This window comes from Puntigrus tetrazona, chromosome 13, assembly GCF_018831695.1.
Source record: "Puntigrus tetrazona isolate hp1 chromosome 13, ASM1883169v1, whole genome shotgun sequence".
NCBI lineage: Eukaryota > Metazoa > Chordata > Actinopteri > Cypriniformes > Cyprinidae > Puntigrus > Puntigrus tetrazona.
Window position 1 is genome coordinate 17,813,957 of NC_056711.1, and position 21,902 is coordinate 17,835,858.

Here is a 21,902-nt window from a genome sequence, read left to right on the forward strand (position 1 = left end):
AGAAATCAGGTCAATCTGATGGAGGAATTTACCAAAAACCCCAAACAAAAACACCAGCTAAACATTCAGCGTCTCTAAATCACTGGCTCATTGTGGATAAACTGCTCATCAATAATGAAGGTTACGAAAGTAACCACATTTTTATGGGTTCCGGTTGACCATTACATCATATCCTAACCAGACACGAGTTATCATTTTTTAAAGCTTTGCAAAACTGCTAAATTATATATCTGTTGTTTGCATTCGTTTGAAAAATGATTAACGTTGTTTAATGCGTGATTTTATTCAGAAAGGATGCATTAAATTAATTAAAAGTATAAGTAAAAGCATGTTGAATTTTTTTTAAAGAATTTATTAAATAAATGGTTTTCTTTCTAACTTTATCTATTCATCAAAAAATGTTGAAAATATTGTCAGCATCAAATCATATAACTGAGCACTAAACTAGCATATTAGAATGATTTCTGAAGGATTGCGAGACATTGAAGACTGTATTGGCTGCTGAAACATCAGCATTGTCCTCACAGAAAAAAAAATTATTAAAGTATAATAAATACACAAACAGCTATTTTAACTTAAAAAAAATCATATTTTTCAATTTTACTTTATTTTTGTTCAAATAAATGCAACCTTGGTGAGCAAGTATTTAAAAACATATAAATGATTATGAATGCTTTTATATTTTTTTTATATCTTAATATTTTTAAAGCATAATGTGGGTTTTATGCTGATGGAAAGGCACATCATGAAGTGAAATTGTGTCATTTAAAACCAATAATAATAGAATCAATGAACCAATGAGATTTGAATGTGGGGGAGCTACCTAACATGACCTGACAGAAATAGAAACTGTGTGACTGACAAAATGAATGCTGTGCCTTAGCATGCTATCAGAACTTACAAACTTACAGTAGTGAGGAATAAATTCGTAGCTTTAGATTCGGCTATGGATTTACGAATGGTCAAAAGAATGACAAAAAGATGAAAGAGGTGCAGCGGGACGTGATTTAACCCTCGGGAGCATTTGGTCTTTCTCGCTTTTTGATCGATCGCGGCGAGATGTGAGTCACGACCGCTTAGATAATCGTAAACACACGCCAACTCTGTTTGAGTTTGTACGAAATATGAGCGATTCTGCCTACACTGCAGATGCAACGAGCAAACAAGAACAAATAAAAAACGGCGTAATTGTTTAACGAAATGACAGAATCAAAGCCAATGAAAACACACCAGACGTTTGACATACAAGATCTCACTGTGCATGCAGCTCGCAAAAAGCATCCAACTTACTACGGAATAAATTTGTAGGTTTATGAACCGAATGATCGAAGGAACTAAATAAAACTGAAATGTGAGTCACTGTAAACACACACCGAGTTCTTTTGAAATGTGAGCGATTGAGTCTGTGCTGCAGAAACAGTGAGCAAACAGAAATGAATAAAAGAAGCACATTTCAGCATTACGGCATGAGAATGGGTGGGGCGTGAAATCTGCCTGGGTGTGTATGACTGTTTGAAAAAAGAAAGACTGCGAGCGAAGCGCATACGTGCGTTTGACAGTTTTTGAGAATCATGCTCATGCTCGTTTTCTTTCGGAAAACGTATTCTCGGCCGCTATCACACACAATGACGTGGGAGCCGAGATCGAGAGGGCTTGCTAGATTCCAGACGTCGAGGTGTGAGTTGTTGTGACGAGTCTGAACGTCTGAATCGAGCAAACACACGCACACACACACACACACACACACTGGACCTGTAGGGCATCCAGGGACAAAACACGCACCTGGTATCTGTGTGGTGCTGGAGGGGTTGTAATGGGTCTGGTGGGAGCGGGCGGTCCCGTTGCCAGGGTTCATTCTCAGACTGGCCCTCTGGAAACGCTCGATGTCACTCAGGCGATCGGTGTACTGCTTATGAGGGTCGTCCGGCTTCACGCGGTGACCTGCACAGAGATGGAGAGAAATGCAGCGGGTTAGTAGGATAGCAATACCCCAGCAAAGTTAAGAGTAATAAATCAGAATGATGGAGGCACAATGAACCAGAACATCTCATTTTTCACTCGGCCCTCGGTTTTTGTCCTGAACGTTTACAGTAAACATATTTCATTTTGGAGTAAATCGAGCCCATGTCAGTTGAAGGCTGAAATGTGAAACTTTAATGACTAATACAGGAGAAAAAACATGTAACATAACGTTGTCCGGCCATTTTGTTTATGCACATTAACTTTCTGGTTATTTATTACTGAGATGATTTGTGTGAGTGGACTTTCTTCATGTGAAAATCCCCTTTCTGTTATCATAATGTGTGGAAGTTTTACAGGCATTACTAAAGTTAAAAGATTTTATAAGTACACGTACACTAGCATTCAAGAGTTTGAAGTTGGTAAGATTTTTATTTGATTAAAAATGCAGTAAAAACTAAATTGTGAAATATTATTACAATTTCAAATAACTTTTATATATAAAATATTTTTTGTTGAATTTTTTGATTAATAGAATGTTCAAATTAATTGCATTTATTTGAAATATTATCAATATATTTACTATTTATTAAAAAAACATATTGACACCAAACTTTTAAACAGTGGGGTACAATGTTTTTTTTTGTTTTTTAAAAATGTATTTGCTTTTTCTAATTTAAAAAAATTTATATGACATAAATCAATAAACAAATAAATAAATTCCATATACCAATTAAAAATAAACCCACTAAAATGCTAAGGCAGCAGCAGCTTTCTAAGACAGCATCGTAACTTATGGAACCTGTTTTGAAACACTTTGCAATGACAACAACTCACACAGGAGCAAACACACATTTACAAACCATCCTAATAAAGTTTGACATCAGTGTTTCACAAAGCTAACAACATCCTGTTCTAATAAGCATATAAATACACAAATATTGAGTAAAAAGGGTCTGGAAAAGAGCTTACGGCTTTCAGACAGAGCTGTGTACTCAGCCGTGACTCATCCACAAAGGAAATCACCGAGAAAAACCTTGCTGCGCGAGTGTGTGTGTGTGTGTGTGTGTGGGTTTATTACAGACAGTAAGTTGCCACAGCCATTACAGACACCCCCATCCCTCCCGCCCATCATCATCATCATACGTGTAGTCTGGTCAGCTCTAATGGATGAGTTTAATGTGACTATCAGTGGCGTGTGTGAGGAACATGTGAACATTTTGTGGTTTTTAATGTGGAGTAATGGCTGTATTTGAATATTTTATTCAGATATAGAGGGATAACAGACGCTGTGATATGGATTTTGTGTGTTCTTGCCCTCTCTTTCACCCAAGGGCAATACATCACTCGACAATTTTTGTACCCCTGGGGTAATATTTCTGTCAGTTTATCCCTCCCTCCATTTGTTGCTGCTGTCTCTCTCTCTGATTTGATTTAAATGCCAAATAATCTTTTTTCTGTACTTTTTGGCTTGTTTATGAATTGTGGGATAAGCAAAACAAAAGTCCCAGAGGAAAAGAAAAAAATCACTTTCTAGTTGTTTCTCCTAGACTGAAATGAGATTAAATTAACTGTAACAATTATTTTTCTATTTCAATTTTTTTTTTAGGCCATTTACTACTGAGTAAAAACCAAATCTGCAGAAATCTCATAAGTGTAATCAAACATCAATTTAATTTCTCATCAAAATATCAGAAATGCTATCCACACTCTTTGCTTTAGATCTTCTTTTTCTGTAGGTCTCATTTGTGTCAATTTTTTATTTCTGTCACTACATTTCAGCAGAAAATCTAAAACAAATTTTATCCTTGAAAGCAAAACAACTGAGATCTCTCTGTTGCAGCTTCTCAGGTATGAACGATGTCAAATATAACGTGCAGTGTTTCACGTTAAAGCTGCAATCTTACTGTAGTGGTATCACTATAGTATGGCATACTGTATAAGTTCTTTTGTTCAAGAGCTAGTGTAGGCAGTTTCTCCTGGATGCCTGCGAGGTCAAATCCTACATCTTCCCTGCCTACATTCACCCTGTCTGAATTATTATGGATGAATAAATATTTCATAGGTAAGGGGCACTTAGACAGGAATGTTGACTTTTTGTGAGAATGATATCATAACCACAGAACACACAGACACGCTAATTAATAATAAGTGGATCCCTCTCATATACACACATGTCATGGGAAATGGTCTGGGATGAACTCAACACAACTGCAACAGATACAATATAATAAACATACACCACTCTTATAATAGAGGCATAAATGCTATGAAAATCTTATCTTAAAACAAACACATTTATTTAACTTTTATCACTGGGTTAGAGGTATGTATTATTGATATGTGAAATTGGGTCAATAATTACTACACAAATGGTTATTCGGGCAAAAGTAGTGTGTGTGTAAAAAAAAATCAGATCAATCATGACAACTGATCATCCACCTGTCAGAGTCAATGATTCATAAGGACATTCACTTGAATTGGTGCCTGATTTAATCTAGGTTTTGGTATGATTTGGTTGAGAAACTAATTTAATGTACATTCGTAAAGAAAGTTCCTGAATAAATCAGTTCATGAATCAGTTTCTGAATAAATCAGCTCAATGAATGATTCAATGACTTAAAGGAAAGTAACCTGTCAGCATATACATCCTTAACAATATGTTTACATATTTACATTAATGATTAATTTTTGATTTTCTGATTAATTAAATCATTTTACCAACTCTGTGTGCAGCAAAATGAACAAATCTTAATTCAAGTAAAATAGTTGATTTTAATGAAACGTTATATGTTCAAAAGCCAAATTCCCCATAAAAGATCTTTCATCTTATTCTGAATTAGGAAATCATAACTACTCATCCAATGATAAATTATAAGAAACTACTAGTTCACCTCTCGATTTCTTCTTTCATCACGTGACCAGTGCAATGAACTAATCTCTACACCACAAATGTGCACTTTTTTGTTCTTTCTGCCAGAAACTCGTAAAAAGAACAACTACAAAGAATAAGATGTTTTGTGCACACTTTAATATTAACGTCTTCCTCATCTTGACCCATTTGGAACACATCCTGCTCTGTTTTAGCATTACTTACAGTTTCTTTGGCACTCTTAAACAGTGTAAAACTATCCTGCTCAATAAATACTGTGATATAAACAGTGCAGCTATCGTCATCGTTCATTCGAGTCCCTGCTTTTCTGCGAGTGGAGTGTGTACACAGAGGCCCTCTCAGCACACTTTCAGCTCTCATACTTACACTGATCAACTGATACGCCCAGCTTCCTTCCTTTCCTCCCTCTCTTCATTCTCTCTCTCTAACGATGAAAAGAAAGAAACATATGTTCCCTTTTGGACTGACAGAACACAGGCTCTTTTTTGCGCTGTCGGAGTGTGTGTGCATTTGGGCAGGGCTGGAACTCCACATTCGCTGTGGAGGGCCAGACGTGTCACGGCGGGCACACTGTAAATATTTGTACGGGTGTCTATAAATGGGGCTGATAGGCACTTGATAACATTGTGAAATCGATCTGTACAGACTGAGGGTAAAGCACACTTTAGCTCGATTGAGTGCAGAAGGTTTAGAGATGTGAAAAATAAGCAGGCTTGGATGGATTTTTCTGGCTTTTGTAACATTTTAGTGCTTATTTTAAAGGAAAATCAGCATATATATATATATATATATATATATATATATATATATATATATATATATATATATATATATATATATATATGCAAACATGCAAGAAGCAAAAAAAAGGTATACAGTTGCATTCATGTTTTAGAAATGGACTGTTTTAGAAACTTTTGACTTTTGGTATGATATTCCCAGCCACACCATATATTGTTTTTACTTGCTATGTAAAATAAATGCAGTCAATTCAGTACGTTGTTTTTTTAAACACTAATTTGTAGTATCTAAAATCTTACAGATTTTGGGTGGCCCATCTAAGGGTCTGGAAATGCATTTTAAAGCACTTTTATGAGACTTGAAACGTCTCAGCGTGGTAAATAATGCAGCGCTCCACCTGTCTCTCTCCCCACAGTTGTAGCTGACAGTTGATAAGAGTGAGTTTTTGCGTACGTCAGGTGTGGAAACCGAGGCCTCAGATGAAAGTGTGCTTCCGTAGTAACGAACGCTTGAGGCGTTTTTACATCTGCTAAGATCACTGCACCTGCCTTCCTTTTCGAAACATCCTAAACTTGGTCTCTCTCCATCTGAAAGTTGTCATGATGTCAGGCCAATGAATGACCAATCCCATCAGCCCGTGACAGGAAGTGGGTTTGTGCCAGTGAAGTGTGTTGGGCGGTAAACTGAAATCCTGAACAGAGCCTCTATTCAACCTCAAACTGCACACCGTTTCTGAGATTATATGACTGTTTGACTGTATGTCTTTTTACACCTGTAATATTAAGGGTATCAAAGGTACTCTGGTAGCAAACCAATGTCTTTACTGGTAATTTAGCTCGTAGTACAGGTGATACATAATTTGGTAGGTGCCCATCATACATAGGCTGCTTTTGGATACGTGCATGTGTGGAAATGTGGTCAAAATGCCTATCTTGGCAAGGCATTAATGTAAACACAGTCGGTTATGTCTTAAGAGAATGTAAACAGACGGGACAAAATCCCTGGATGTGTGTCAAAATATCTGATCTGTGCATTAGATCTTGCAGCGTAAGTGCGTATTATGTTATTTTGCTGATATTAATAAAAAAGTTATCTTTATCATTAACTTTAATAAACCCTTTCAACTGAACATGAATACAAAGATAGGCCAAAAAGTGTACAAAATAAATATTGAATTACTTAAGTACTAAGCTGCTTTTACCTAATTGAAAAAAAATCTATATCAGAATATAATGTCTGAATTAAATATTTACACTAAACCATATTAATATAAATATATTTAAATAAAAACATTCAACTATATTTACTTGTTGAGCCATGTGAAAATCATACAAACAATTCCAATGGTACCAGTCGCAAAGGAATAAAGAGTCTCTTTTATGATTATCTTTACGCCATGATTCATTCTCCAGGGCAAGTTGGAGCAAGTGAAATAAAGAAAGACCCTTCAATAGTGCCCATATCCATCAGACAAAACACCAGCCAGAGGCAGTCACCCACCTTTGTGTTTTCTCTGTCTGTGTTGTTACGCCCTCTTTGCTTTTCCTGTTCATGTCTAATGCAAAAAAGAGCATGATAAACAGAAAGGGCGTAACAGCACACATGTGTGCTTGTGGTTTTTTGTGACTTCAGCGAGAAATTACATATGTGTTCATATATGTGTATATCTATCTATCTATCTATATAAGGCGGTTTGATGAGTGTGACTAAAGAAGAAGATCAAAAATAAGAGTTTTCATTTGTTTCACATTTGATCACATACTGTGTTATTTGCTATTTTTTATGATTTGACTCTTTTTCTAAGATGTGTTAAATGAGTATGTGCGCCCAAACCTTTGAGTGGCAGTGCTGTTGTATGCATATGTGCATGCACCTGCATATGTGTGGTTTGGTGTTTGGTTGGCTTTGGTTGACCTAGTTGTAACTCAAACCAAGAAACTCTTCTGACCCAGATGATGTGATGTGAGCTCGACTTGTACGCACATTGTGTCTCCGAACAAGCGTGCATCTGATGGAGGTGTCCTGCTGTCTGTTGGCTGTACGTAGCTGGAATGTGCTGAAACCGAACGCCTGGAGTTTATAGGACAAAAGAAAGAGCGCACTTTGTGTAAAGAGCGTGATTTAGGAGCGCATTCCCGTGCCAAACTAATGAAATTCAAACGCAACCGAGCTTCAGCGTGAGGAATTTCACCCGGCTCTTTAAATGTGCAGCTCCCAGCGGAGACTGACTGTCTAAAGGCTTAATTTGAGATTATTCTGGAAGATGGAGTGGAAATTAGGGAGGGCATGACAGAGAAAGGGGCAGAGGAGTTCTGATGAGAACTGCTAGAGGTGTTAAAGGGCAGGAAGAGACCCTTGACTTAAAAAAGCAAGCACCTACGCATATGTGTGCGTGTGACAGGATTTGACGCAACTGCAGCTTGCAGGAGTGTGAGAACTGAGATATATCTGTCATGTAGACTAGGTTTCAGTCTTATAGTTCACACACGCAAATGTTTACTTTGCCATCTAAATGAGGACACAGTGCAGACTATATAAAGTCTAATTGCAGTTTCTAATTGTAAATCTGTTTATGGAATTATCTAACCTTCAAACCATAACCTAAAAATAAACACCATTTTAGAATTAAATTTTTAAATATACATACAAAGATATATATATATATATATATATATATATATATATACACACACACATTAAAAATATGTAAAAGTATTAGTATTAGTAAAAAAAAGTAAGAACAGTGAGTATTAGTATAATAAAATATGTATTAGTATTAGTGTTATTGATAGAATTGAATAGATAATTGTATTATAATACAATTATGATGCATTTTGCACATGATGTCTTTAAAAATATCTATGTAAATGTCCTCTGCACATTTGAAATAAGAAACCTGTTACTTCTTACAGGACAATCTGCACTGAAATGTGTTGCTTAAAGAGTTCAGATCAGCAATTGCACTGAAAATAAATACAGATGCTCATTTCTAATATTGGGATTCTTCAGAATGATATGCAGAATTTCTCAGACTTTCCTGCATTTAATCTTATCTTTGGATCTTCCCATATTTAAAAATAATAGCATCTATTCTACTTCCTCTTTATTATCTTGCCATCACTGCAATGGGTCAAGTTTCTGAAAAGCAAACAGTCATCATTAACATACGGCGGTCATGGTCAAACGTGTCTGTCTGACGTCAGAAAGCAGTGGAAGTGCGGAAGCGAGACATGCTAGCAGGAAATTTAGAGCTTGAAAACGTACATTTTTCATGACACAATGAGGTCTTTCATCTTAAAAGATCAAGGATAAATTGATTCCTCATGATATGACCCATTTAAAATGCTGAAACACTACGCTCTGACAAAGAGAAAATCTCCTTTTTCCAACAAGCTCGGCGTGTGTGTGTGTTACTGGAAGTCTGGGCACATCTCGCTTCTTCAATTAGGCTATTTGCAGAATTTTCCTCACTGTTAAAAATGGCAGAAAAATAAACAGATGATTCACTATAATATTCCCGTAACACTCCTCCCTCCCCTTTCTGTACCTCTCCTACTCAATGCCTCTCAGACGTTTATCATGGACTGTGAGGTGCTTTATTATGCTACTTTATTAAATTACTCTTTAAAGCTGCTAATGGTGTCTGCTTGGGTGAAAGAATAAACAAGGAAGTTCACAAACACAAGTTGAGCCTGTGAGATGTGTGTGTGCAGGGGTGTAGTTACTCCATGCCTCTCTTGTCAGCCTTTGTTGAGTTTATCCCTCAAAGAAAAGAAAATATGACCGGGAGGTGAAGATAATGAGAGGACAGAGCCATCCGTTACATTCTTTTTAGTAGCCGTGGAGCTCTAGTATCAGCATGGTTTTAATGAATGCATGCTAAAGCATCTGCAGTGCATGCATTTGCTCCGTAATGAATCGCCTGTTCGTTTTTCAAACGCATTCCATTCATTTGCCCTCCGATATTGGCTCCATTCATATTTAGCGTCAGCGATGACGAAAGCTGCCACTCGCCGTTAGCGCTGCTTTGAAGAAGCGTTCTTATGATGCACACATAACAGAATGACTGTTAATAGCATTAGTGTGATGATTCCACCATTATGAAATGTGCAGAACACTCACACAAACATGCAAGATTTTTATCCTCTCAAAGGAAAGCAAAATCTTAAATTTGGCTTTTCTGATATCATCTGCAATATGCAGAACTATGTATTCATATCTATGGGTGCGGCATGCATTATTTAATGGATGACACACCTGGCAGGTGTTTTACACGCACACACACATACTAATGTATGCATGTACACTCCTTTATTTACAGAAACACAGAGAGATATCTGTGGAAAAATAACACAGCAAATGATATTGTTAACAGATTTACATGCCCTCTACGAGCCGTGTGCCAAAATGCAAATACAGTCGAACCCGAAACTCTCTCTTGTGAATGAAATTTCAATTCAACCGGCATTTGCGCTCAATTGCCACATAAGCTATTCTCAGAACTATCTTCAGGTTTTGAAGCCTTTTTTTGCAATGACTCCTAAGCCTGCTGGTGACGTTTTGCTTGAAAAGTGTGCTTGCATCTTTAAAATGAATGACGCTAGCTTTGACAAGTTTCTAGGTAATGGCATTCATACAGACTGAAAAATATGGTGTTGAATTTACTCTGAAACAATGTTCACTTTAGAAATTCTTAGTTAATTTCTCAGCAAGTGACATGTCAAATTACACAAGAAATTGTGAAGTAGAAAGGCTAAAATCTCACTCTTATTACATTGTTATAGGGTGACTATATTATCAGAAAACTTTCTAGGTCTTTTGTATTTATACATATATGGTCCAGGTAAAGCCTGTGTTGTGAGGACCAAATTCTGAGGACATATTTTGAAAAACGTCTTATTTTGAGGAAATATTTTGAGGAAAACGGCTTGCAAATCAAATTAAATTATGATTTTTTTAAATGTAGAAAAGCAGAGTTTTCTGTAAAGGGTTAGGGGATAGAATATACAGTTTGTACTGAATAAAAAATGATTATGTCTATGGAAAGTCCCCGTAAAACATAAAAACACATCAGTGTGTGTGGGGTCCCGTCCATCAGGTTTATCAACTCCGTAGGTAAACATTAATGAGGTATTATTCTATTGGCAGCACTATCAAAGTACACATACTGCCTCAGTCAGCCCGTGCCTGGGGGAGAAGAGGGTGTGGCTTTCTAATGAAAGATGCCATCAACACAACATATCTGACAAAAGCAGAACACACACACACACACACACACACACACACACACTCCAGTGCATATTCACACACAAACTGCAAATAAGCCACTCAGTAAATTCAATCTATCACACACAAAAGTATTTAGCATGATGGGATGATCGGTATGTACTTTATCACGTTATCATTTAATATTTTAAACGTATTGTTTAGTAAAAACATGTATCTCATATTTGTTGCTGATCTCACACATCATTTCAAACTGCATGGCGTCTGAAGCACCTGTTCATTAGTGCTAGCTGAGTGAGTTTAGACTACAGGTACGGCAGTGTGACCCGCTCTGCAGGAAACGGCTCTGAAGTCATTACAGGCCAAGCGTCAGTCAGCCAATATGATAAATATGACATGCATGAGGAAATCTAGAATTACAGCCGTAACCAAAAAGTAAACATGGTGCCGGATTGAACAAAAAGAGATTTTTGCATATACTTTGCATTACTACACGTCATTGCAATTTTTAAAATTTCAAAACAAGTGGCACATAATGCTAGATTCTTTTTATAGAACAAAAACATGCACGGATCACATTTCAAAATATGTATAAAGAAAATTATTACGTTTATGTTTTGTTTTCCTTATTTCATGCAAACACATCTTCTCTTATAATAAGGTCTTATTACTGTCATACATTTCTCATACAACAATGCAAGATTTTGCACAAATTATGCAATATTGTACAACAAATGATGTAAATGTACTATATAAGACATCAACTATTTTATATAAGACTCTATTTATATATAATAAAGCCAATATATATTGCATTAAATTATGAGAACTGGCAGTGGGGTGTGCTAAACTATCCAATAAATAAATATTGTTCTTAAAAATAGGCTTTTTCTTTAAGCTAAATAATTACTTATTACTTTTTTTAATTAAAAATATGAATTGGACATATTCGTGGATGTTTGACATCCTAAATTGTCTTTTCAGGTATGCTAGATGTATTTACTTATCATTTCAAACCAAACAAAACTGCCGTTTCGCTTAAAAAGTGTACTATGAAATCTAGCGCAGTGACAGATTCCTTACAGTTCACTCTCATCTCTCTCTCTCTCTTTCTAGTCTCCTCTTGTTGTGGTCGCGGGCTGCATTAGCGTTATGGATCCGCACCCCTAGCAGGCATTCAGTGCTGTGTTAATTCAGCGGCTCTAATGCGGTCAGGCACTGCTGACCCCACTGGTCAGAAAGAGTGGCCACTTTCATTGAGCCCTCTGTGTTTGCGGCTCAGAGACGCACCCTCACTCTCTGCGCCCGAAACGGCTTAATAACACACCACAACTGACATCTGAGGTTGGCAACCATCTTTCTAGACCACGGAGGACTGTACGCTGTTTAATATTAACACACGCTGCTGTGCAGGTATGTATACACCCAAACACAAGAATGCAAGGAGACATCGAAACCGACACTTACTCACAAAAATACACTGCACTATTTGGGAACACACACACACAGTGGCTCTACTCCCCAGTATTATCTGTGGATGACTCATAGGACTTTTAAAGCCCTCTGTGCTCCAAAAATAGTTCAAATACTCATCTCACCGTCCAAAAACCCCATCCCAACATAGTATATGATGTCAAAACCATAACGCACATTCACCAATTTAGAAACAGTAGTGTGCAGTGATCAACCTCCCAGCTCTAATACAGTAAGAAAAACTCCAGGAACCAACAGATTAACTAATCTGTTTTACTTGGCACACGTTCTAAAGACTGCTCAGGCTGGTTTTTACTGCAGTAAATAACACGGTATAAAGCAGACACAAAGGAGAGACTATCTCATCGCGTATCACCTCTTCAAATACTTTCCCTCGCTATCAAACACCGCAGAAGAAATGCTTTTCTACCAGAGTTGTGATTTGCAGTCTAGCATAAAATTATACACAGACGATAAATCAATAAACTGGCAGCGCCTCTTTCTGTTGTATTCTTTGCGGGTTTCAAGCACAAAGAAACACGCAGCTCCTGGTGAAGTGCTCTATATGAAACAAACCGTATGAGTTCATGCAGAACATTGCCATGCAAAGAGGTGAATCACTGTTGGTGCTGCTTGGTAAACGCTCTTTTTGGTAGTCATTCAGGGGAAATTCTGGGTACTCACGTCTCGGTTCTCGAGGTCCATCCACGGTGACTTTAATCGCGCGGTGGTATGTGGCGACCTGGGGTGGTCCAGTGAACACAGTGATGGTCAAAGTGAAGCTCTTTCCTGAGGACGACAGGGAGACACGGGATAAAATGTCACTCGCTGGTCTAAAAAGCTATTGCGTGATTCACAAAAAAAAATCTTTTAATACTAGAAACATACATAAGCATGTTAAAACCGTGCCCATCAAGTTTCATTCATGTGGCTTGAGTGCTGTTGAGACTAAAATTACATTTTAGCCATTTTAACAAACTTTTTGCAACTTTTCTCTGAAAATATTCTGCTGACAAACACTAAACAATAACTAATACAACAGCAACATGCCTATGACAAAATAATCATATTAATATTTGCCGCACAGGACTATCATGTAAACTCTCAGAAAAAAAGGTACAATTTAAAATTTGAAGCACCAATATGAACCTTTAAGGTAATAATATATTCCATTTAAGGGTAAATATACTGCAGAAAATGTACCTTTTAGCTTTAGGACCTTAGGGCCACAGCTCAACTGACAGCTCTACGCATTTTTTTCTTTTCAGTTTTGAAAAATTACTACATTACATAAAGTTGACTATATGCCAGAGAAGCCCTCAGGTAAAACAGAAACTCCCTCGGGCTGCATGAAGTAAATGAATTCGATGCACAATCCCAGTGAGGTGGGTCACATACAGCTGGGAGAAATGAATGAGTTTCCTCTGAAAAGAGACAGCACTACTGCTTTGATGCGCTTTCAAATGCGTTTATGATGTGGATTAGTCAGACAATGTGTTCCAGATTGTTCCTGGGACTCCGCTGTGTCTGTGTGCATGTGTGTGTGTGTGTGTGTGTGTGTGATCTCAAATGCAATGAAGCTGCGCTTTGAGGGGGAGAAAGCCGTGGCTTGTATGAGGGCTATGAGGGTGGGGTAATTGACTGCAGAAATGAAAGGTACTTTTAATTCGCACACTGCAGCGCTTTCCACTCATCCGTCTGCAACTATTTAAAGTGTAACATTTACAGGAAAAATGTGAGCGCGAGGAGAGAGGCCAAGAGGAAAAAGACGAGAAGGAAAAGCTTGTGAAAGAATGTGAGCTATGTAAGAGGTAGGGTGTTTTTAGGTGTGTAAACAAGATGTTTTTTTTTTAAACCTCAAATCTTTTACGAAAAAAAAAAAAACTGCTGTGGGGAAATTATTTCTCTGGGGCAAGTAATTGAAGCGTGCTGTTATGTGTGGCCATTTTTCAGAGCCCACTGCGCAATACTAGAGCTTACGCGTTTCAGTTTAAATGCATGAAAATTGTGCTTGCATTAAAAAAAAAATCGTAATGTTGCATATGCATGCGTAACACATGCACGCAGCTGACCACAGACAGACAGAAAAACAGAGATGTGTGCTAGATGTGGCACCTCTGCCGCTCCTGCCCACGAAGCGCAGGTCGTTGAATCGCGCCACCTGGTTCTTCATGACGGCAGACGCGTTTCTCAGCTCCGCGGAATAATTCTCATCGTTTCCAGCCATCACCGTGACCAGGGTCCCGTCAGGAACGTCACCCAGAGCCACCACCTGATAAACACACAGATCAACCCAACAAACCCGATTAACAACACACACACAAACCCAACAAACCCCAAACCCAACAAACCGGCTTGCAACCCCCGCGATGATTATTACGATGTAACCTCACATATCGACGACTACTGTTAATATCGTTCTATTAAAAAATATTTAATAGCTTAATTTCCTAGCCGATTTAACCCAAGCCTTTTTAATCTAAATTAGTTTACGTTTGCGGCAAGTGCATGGCTGTGATTCGCTTATGTGTTCAATATAAAAATAAACACAATTTTGATAAGAATAATAATCGCATATAACTTAACAGTATTTTCTTCCGCACACAAAACATTATAAGCGAAACATCGTTGTCGCGGTGATCATTAGCCACTCTTTTCCAATTATATAATAATAATAATAATAACAACAATATAATTATATTATTATATAATAATAGCCTAATAATAATAATTATTATTATAGGCTAATAATAATAAAAATAGAATTCAAGGACAATTCAATGTCTTGTCACTGACGTGATCAATATATCAATAGGCTACTTTTTAAAAGAAGTATGCTATGATGATATCAGAAAAGAAATATGCAAGTGTTTGAATTATTCAGGTGACTGGGCTTTTAAAAGGATTTTATGTCAGTATTTTAAAAAACCCGAAATGTGGTGAGCATGACTCCCGCCACCGGGACCAAACGTCAAGTATTTCACTCTACCTGTAAACGTATGATAAAATAAAAATGCGATAAGCTGATATTAATAATAGCACATACCGTTTGTTTGACACATTTTGGTTTGAATCCTAACCGAAAAGGCTCGCGCAACCTACCGTTGCTATGGTTATCTCTTCAGGAGAGCGCGACTTCTGTTACTTGCCGCGTTCCGACCGCCTTGCAATTTAACGGACAACAACAATGAAATAATTAATATTACAGAAATTAATGTTTTATTTACCTTAAAAGCCACGGGCAGCGTTTTGTTGCACCTCCAGTGCGACGGCAGCACCGAGCAGAGAAAGTTGGGGCTGTCGGTCCGCACCAGCTCTCCGGCGTGATCCGCCAGAACGTCCACCACGGAGCGGCTCTCCAGCGGCCGGCCGGGCCGCAGCGGCCCCGGTGCGGTCATACTCGGGCTTTCGGGCACTTTAGCGCACGGGAACGAAGCGGAGGGCGGCGTGAACCGTCTGCTCGTGCTCGGGTCTACGGGAATATGCATCACAACTGATTACGAACGAGACCCCGCGAAGCTCAGGCACCCAAGTGGGGTAAGTAGCCTACAGAAAGTCCGTGGTAGTGGCCCCGGAAAACTCCTCCGTGACCGTTTACTCGGAGTCTCGGAAGCGTTAAAGTGCGCTCGAGTTTCTCACTGACTTCAGCAAAAACCAAGAAACCGCAAGCACACACATACGCGCTCGAACGCTCTCGTTCTGCACGATGAAAGGAGTCTGTAGTCAAAGCACAAAGCTAATACAAGTACGCTTCTCAAAAGCATACGAAACTGTTACGCTAAAGCTGCGTATTAAACAGCGTTTATTCCAGAGTGCGTACGGCAGGTGGGCGCTGCTCCTGGATGACAGTTTTACGACACTTTCCGTTCTATCAGTCCAAAGTATCTGAAAATAAAGTCCACACAAATTAATCCCACAGTTTCAGAAGAACTTCTGCAAGAAAGTCCGCCTTAGTTGTCAAATACACTGCTTCCAATTGAATGTTTAAGCGAGTTTAAACGAGAAAAAAAAGTTGGTGGTAGTCAGACGTATGTGCCCGCAAAAGCTGCGCTCTGCGCTCTGCAGACTAGCGTTATTTACTCATCTCATTATAGCCTGGAGTGCGCCGAGCGCTCCACCAATCAGCGGTCAGGGCCGGGTTAACTCGACCAATCAGAGAACGGGGCTGGGTTTGATGCGCCCATCAAACGCGCCGAAGCAAAACTGAAAGCTCCTCGATTATCAGCCATATATTTAATGAACAATCAATAAATATTTCAGCCCTCTCCTCACATGTTATGGCACATAATGGATTAAGGTTTAGAGTTTGCCAGGTGTAACCTTTAAAACCACAGGCAAAAATTAAAATCGTTATACATGTCTGCGTGCCAGTTTATCTTTTGTAAATAATAATAATAATAATAATGATGTATTGGGCAACTCAGAAACAGTTAACTGACATTAATTGTTAAAGAAACAATTTTCCCTCAAAAACAAATTAGGTTAAAAACTGTAGCAATAACAATAATTAAGCAACGCTGAAACAGTAATAACATTCAAACAAGTATTTTTGCACAGGGAAAAAAAAAGCGAAGTGCTAAATTAAAGTCTATCTCCCATGCATCTTGTGCTATATTAATTTTCTAATAACTAATGGTTTTGCTCCATCGTAACAGAACAACAATAATTATGATAATGGATTTTTATAAGTCTCATACATGGTATTTAATTAGAATCTAATGAGTTCTTGTGTGGTTGACACACCCTGAGCTCACACTGTCACCACTAGTAGGCGCATTTGTCGTTTAAAACCCATCGGTGGCGCCTCGGAAAGCGAATTAAAGCGCATTAAACTAACACTGAATGGGAAGGAAAAAGACAGAGAGAGGGAGACAGACTGAAAGGAAAGAAAAACAGAGAGGCAGAAATAAAGCGATTCTCGCAGTTACAGTCGGTCCTCTTAACGAATTCACCGTTTTGTGTGCATTTCGTAATTTTTTTGTGCATTTCGTAATTTTTTTGTTCTTAAATGTTCTTACGCGCACTAAAACTTAAGATAAGAACGCAACAGAGAAACAAAATAACCCTGTACAAACGGCTGAGTGAACGGAAAAAAAGCATTTTCTCTCTACAAATGCCCCAAATGCTAAAATAACTATTTACATAAATGCATACATTATTTAAAAACGTGCGGTAAAGTATAAACCAAATGTAACAGTCTCACTCTGCACGACTGAAGCATTTAGTCTAAACGCATTCAGAAAGAACATGTGCTTTTTTTCCATTCGCAAGGCAAATCGACTAAATATCGTTATTATTAGTAGCACTGTTATTAAATGTTTTCTTCGCAGTTGACAACAATTTAACGCGTCTCGCGTTTCTTGAAAGCCAACCGAAATGCCTTTACAATAATAATTGACATTTCAAACAGCCGATTAATTCGCTGCGGTCGTTAATTAAATTTTATTCCGCTCGTATTCGTTCTTTTATTAGCTCATTCTGCGAGGGAAAGAGGGAGTGTAGGTTTCAGGGATATATATATATATATATGCGTGTGCAGGGGGCTTGAGGTTTAACTCGTGTTGGCAGGATTCGTGCCAGAACTCTGCGGGCTCGCCTGCTGAAGAAGAGCTCAGTTTGAAACCAGCGTTTGGTTACAAGAAGAGAACGTCGCTTTAAAACAAAACGCGCGCGTTTAATAATCACAATTAATATACAATATAAAAAAACAACAGACGTGCAAACGCAATAATTATTATTGTTATTAATAGCTAATATTATTCCGAGAAGCCAAGAATCCGTCTGTTATTATTATTATTATTATTATTTTTTATTTATTTTTTTGTCATCGCAGCATTTTTTACACTTATGTATATTTTTATCCCCATGTGAGGAAATAGTGTGAACATAGCCTAGAAGAGAATTCAAAGTCTCACCAACACCGGTGGTCTAAGAAAGAGAGAGAGAGGGGGGAAAAATGCACATTATCCTACATCTCAAGATCCTTAGCATGTTTCATCAACATCTGCTCGAAAGACTTATTGCGAAGGTGTCTTCCCCTTTTCACGCCTCCCATCCGCCCGTTGCATTGAGTAACCTCTTGTCGAAATAGACGCACATGTTGACATGTGTTGCACACAGCCTAAAAGCTTAAAATAAAGCGGGATATTTTCATTATTCACACGCATGCAATAGCCTAGTCAGGCTGTGCAGTGTGCCTGATACTGCTAATTACTAATAAGCATTAATAATGCGTTTAAAAGAAGCGCATCCCTGCATTGTTTTATAGCGCGTTTATTCTTATTGATATATATGCAACATGTGTTACATATATGTCGCATGTGCGCTATGTAGGTATTGGCCTGAAGTGTGTAGACAAATTTTAACAGTCTGTTAAATGCCTGATTATAAATAGGCTATAAAGGTATTTTTGGGGCGCAGTCTGTCAAACTTCGTCTCGCCCAGCGCAAATTATCCTCTGGCGCCACAAGAAGAGCTTTTTAAACGTCAGTCATCTAAAAAATATGCTTACTTAGAAGAAAAAATAAATAAATAAATACTGTAACTTAAATTGTTATCCCGAACACGAACGTGCCAAGAAACCTCACCAAACACGAACCGGCCAGGGGTCGTTGTGCATGCATATATCGGTGATATTTCAGCATCTGTTCATTATTAATACGTGACCGCACGCGCTCAGCCTGTCATATTCAGACTCCGCGCGCAGTTTCTACGGTTACAGTCGCGCGGCGACGTGCCCTCCTTAATGACGCGCGTCCCTCTGATATGTGATCTGAGAGAGGCGCAGCTTACAGCTCGAGTCAAATACACATCCAGTAATCAAGCGCTGAGAAATGATGTGAGGGGATACAAAGAGGCACGAGCCCTCCAAAACAGCCTGAAGTTATTCCAGAGACAGGCTCAGAGAGCTCCGACGTGCCATCATTCCTTAAGGGTGCAATAGGGTTAAATGCCTTAAGGAGAGAGAAAAAAACAACAACTTTTGGCTTAATTTTCTCCCAAAACACTAAATAGCTACAAAACCACAACAGCTCTTTGCTAAACATGCTTGTCACTGCGCTTTGGAGAAGCAACACGAATGCACGCAACTCCTAAATGTTGGTTTTGAGGTAACTTGATATGTCTGGTACTAAAACATGTGGCACATTTACTAATGAGAAACCCTGAAAGTATCACGCATTTTGAGAAAAAAAGTAAATGTTTTATGTGAGGACTACAACGAAAGGGAATCCCTGTTTGCATTTAACCTACAAAGAAAGAAATATACCTTATATACTGTAAATATATACTCTAATGACTTGCAAAAATTAGCAAAAATTACAAAGACTACAAATTCTATTAAAAACTATTAAAAGATAAATAGTATGAAAGATTAAATCTTAGGATGTAAGTAAAATCTCTTATACTCTAATTAAAAAAAAGTATGATGCAAATTAACAATTAAATTCTTTTAAATTTTTAAACATTTGGACATATATTAAGTTAATTGTCTATGCTGAATCCAAGGGCTCCACTTGGGAGGGAGAAAAAAAAACATTGTGGCCAAAAGCATCACCAAAAAGTCTTTGGTTGGCACAGGATCGATACAGTATGCCTGAACAGCAACAAATTGCTTTCCATAATTGGGAGGGAAAAGACTTATTGCAAAGCATTCGCAAAGCGGGCCCACATTAAATGCTTCAATCACAATGGAGAATAATTTTGTAATATAGTCGTATACTAACACTGCATCCTGTGCTAAAAGAAAAACACCATTTACATAAAATACTTGAGAGGTTATGAAATGCCAAAAGTGGTTGAATAAACAGACAAAACTGGTTAACCATCTGCTGACGTGATGGTTTTAAAGTCATTTTAAAATGACTTTTGCCTCATATCCACTCAAAATCAATTACTAGGCTTCTTGCCACACGTTTCATCAAAAAAAGAAATTCAATCACATCATATTTAGCAAATTATTTCGATGCAAATTATGCTGCATAATCAAGAACTATATTTAAATGATCATATACTCTGGGACCTAAGTCCGCATTTTAGGCTTTTCACTCAATTGCACCCACTAAGTAGTGAAAAAGATGTTAAACAGTCCACATGCCAAACTAAATTCACTGCATCAAATAGTAACTTCATGCGACTTTAAGGTTGAGAGCATGTGCACACACACACACACACACACACACACACACACACACACACACACACACACACACACACACACAAGCACAAACACACAAACCCACTTAGATTTCATGCAAAAGCAACACAACGATCTGAAAAATACTGAATCTGAAGAAACCACAGATATGTGCCCAAACGCTCTGAACTGGTAAAACATTACTTCATTAGTCATCACCCCCAAACACACACACACACACACACACACACAGGCCTTCATACCCGCAGATAAAAATCAAATCGGGGCATAAAATGCTGACATAAGTCTGTGGATTTGCTATCTTCCCCCCTCTGTGGGCGGCAGCACATTTCTTTACGTTTACAAATTACAGAGGGAGCAAGTCTGGAAGCCGCAGAGAGCATTCCTTCCGTACAGTGTCTCCTTGTGTTTCAGCTGCGGGTTTGTCTGCCTGAGAAAGCAGCACGGATGACCTGCAGTCAACTCTAAATCTCTCGTTTACATGCTTGAGTTTCAGCCCCACCTCATATCAGGTGTCCCTAATGACATCATCACAGTGTCCTATCTAAAGCGCAGTGCACCTCTCTGAAGTCTTTGTGATGTCATCTTTCGTTTTCGTTGCATGCAGCTAATACTCCAGTTCACGCGAGGAAAAAATAACATCAATGCACAATGCATAATATTAATACGATATATAAACATGCTCTCGGCACTGTTGACTGCAATGATGCTCAGTTTACCGCCTTTTGTCAAATACAGTGAAGCTTGCGGTGAATGATTCACTCTAAGCTGTAATTTGTTTTATATTTTAAGTAAAGCTTGTCAGATCAAAGCATACTTCGCTGATGGATGAATCTGAATTGTTATTGTACTGAAATATTACAGATGACGCCATTCACAACGTATATGGATCTTTTCAGGGAATGTAAAACAAACAATTATTTTGTATTTCTGTCCAGAAGTGCTCCCTCTCTCACAAAGCTCAAAATTAAAGCCATATTTGCTCACTAGGATGAATAAACTTGAAAAAGTCTCCAAAAAACATAATGATGGGTTTAGATGACAACGTCTGTCTGTGTCTGGGCATTATTTAATGCACGGCTAATTGCGACGCATGCTGTTTCTTTGTAATTAATTGTGAAATTTACTATGAACTTCTAACTGAAAGAAGTTTCGTGTGACATAACACCGATAATGTATGATGAATCGCGCCATCAAAATAGTCTGTTTTTCATGGAGCATGCAGGAAGTGTTTTACAGAGAAAGATCGGAGTTAATGTTTGCGGTAGAAAAGTGCAAAGATTTATTACGCTGTTAAGAGTATTGAGACTCCACAGCAAGAACTGTCTGAGTAAAAAGCCTCCCTTGACAAATAAATCAAGATATGTACAATTTCAATGTCGTTTCCTCTTTCAGTCGGATTTGGACTGACTTCACGGTGGTACAGTCATCCTCCTGGCCCCTAGAGGAGGCATG

At 38.2% G+C, this 21,902-nt stretch overlaps 1 protein-coding gene across 2 annotated transcripts in view; it reads right to left on the minus strand.

The window, feature by feature from the left end:
• Positions 1–21,902, minus strand: part of runx3 (RUNX family transcription factor 3) — a 52,390-nt gene that overhangs the window by 12,973 nt on the left and 17,515 nt on the right. For both annotated transcript variants that reach the window (XM_043255705.1, XM_043255706.1), the window contains 4 exons: positions 15,520–15,764; positions 14,408–14,564; positions 12,977–13,081; positions 1,783–1,941 (listed from right to left, as the gene is read on the minus strand). In XM_043255705.1, the coding sequence (XP_043111640.1) occupies positions 1,783–1,941; positions 12,977–13,081; positions 14,408–14,564; positions 15,520–15,764 (666 nt within the window). The remainder of the gene's footprint in view (positions 1–1,782; positions 1,942–12,976; positions 13,082–14,407; positions 14,565–15,519; positions 15,765–21,902) is intronic.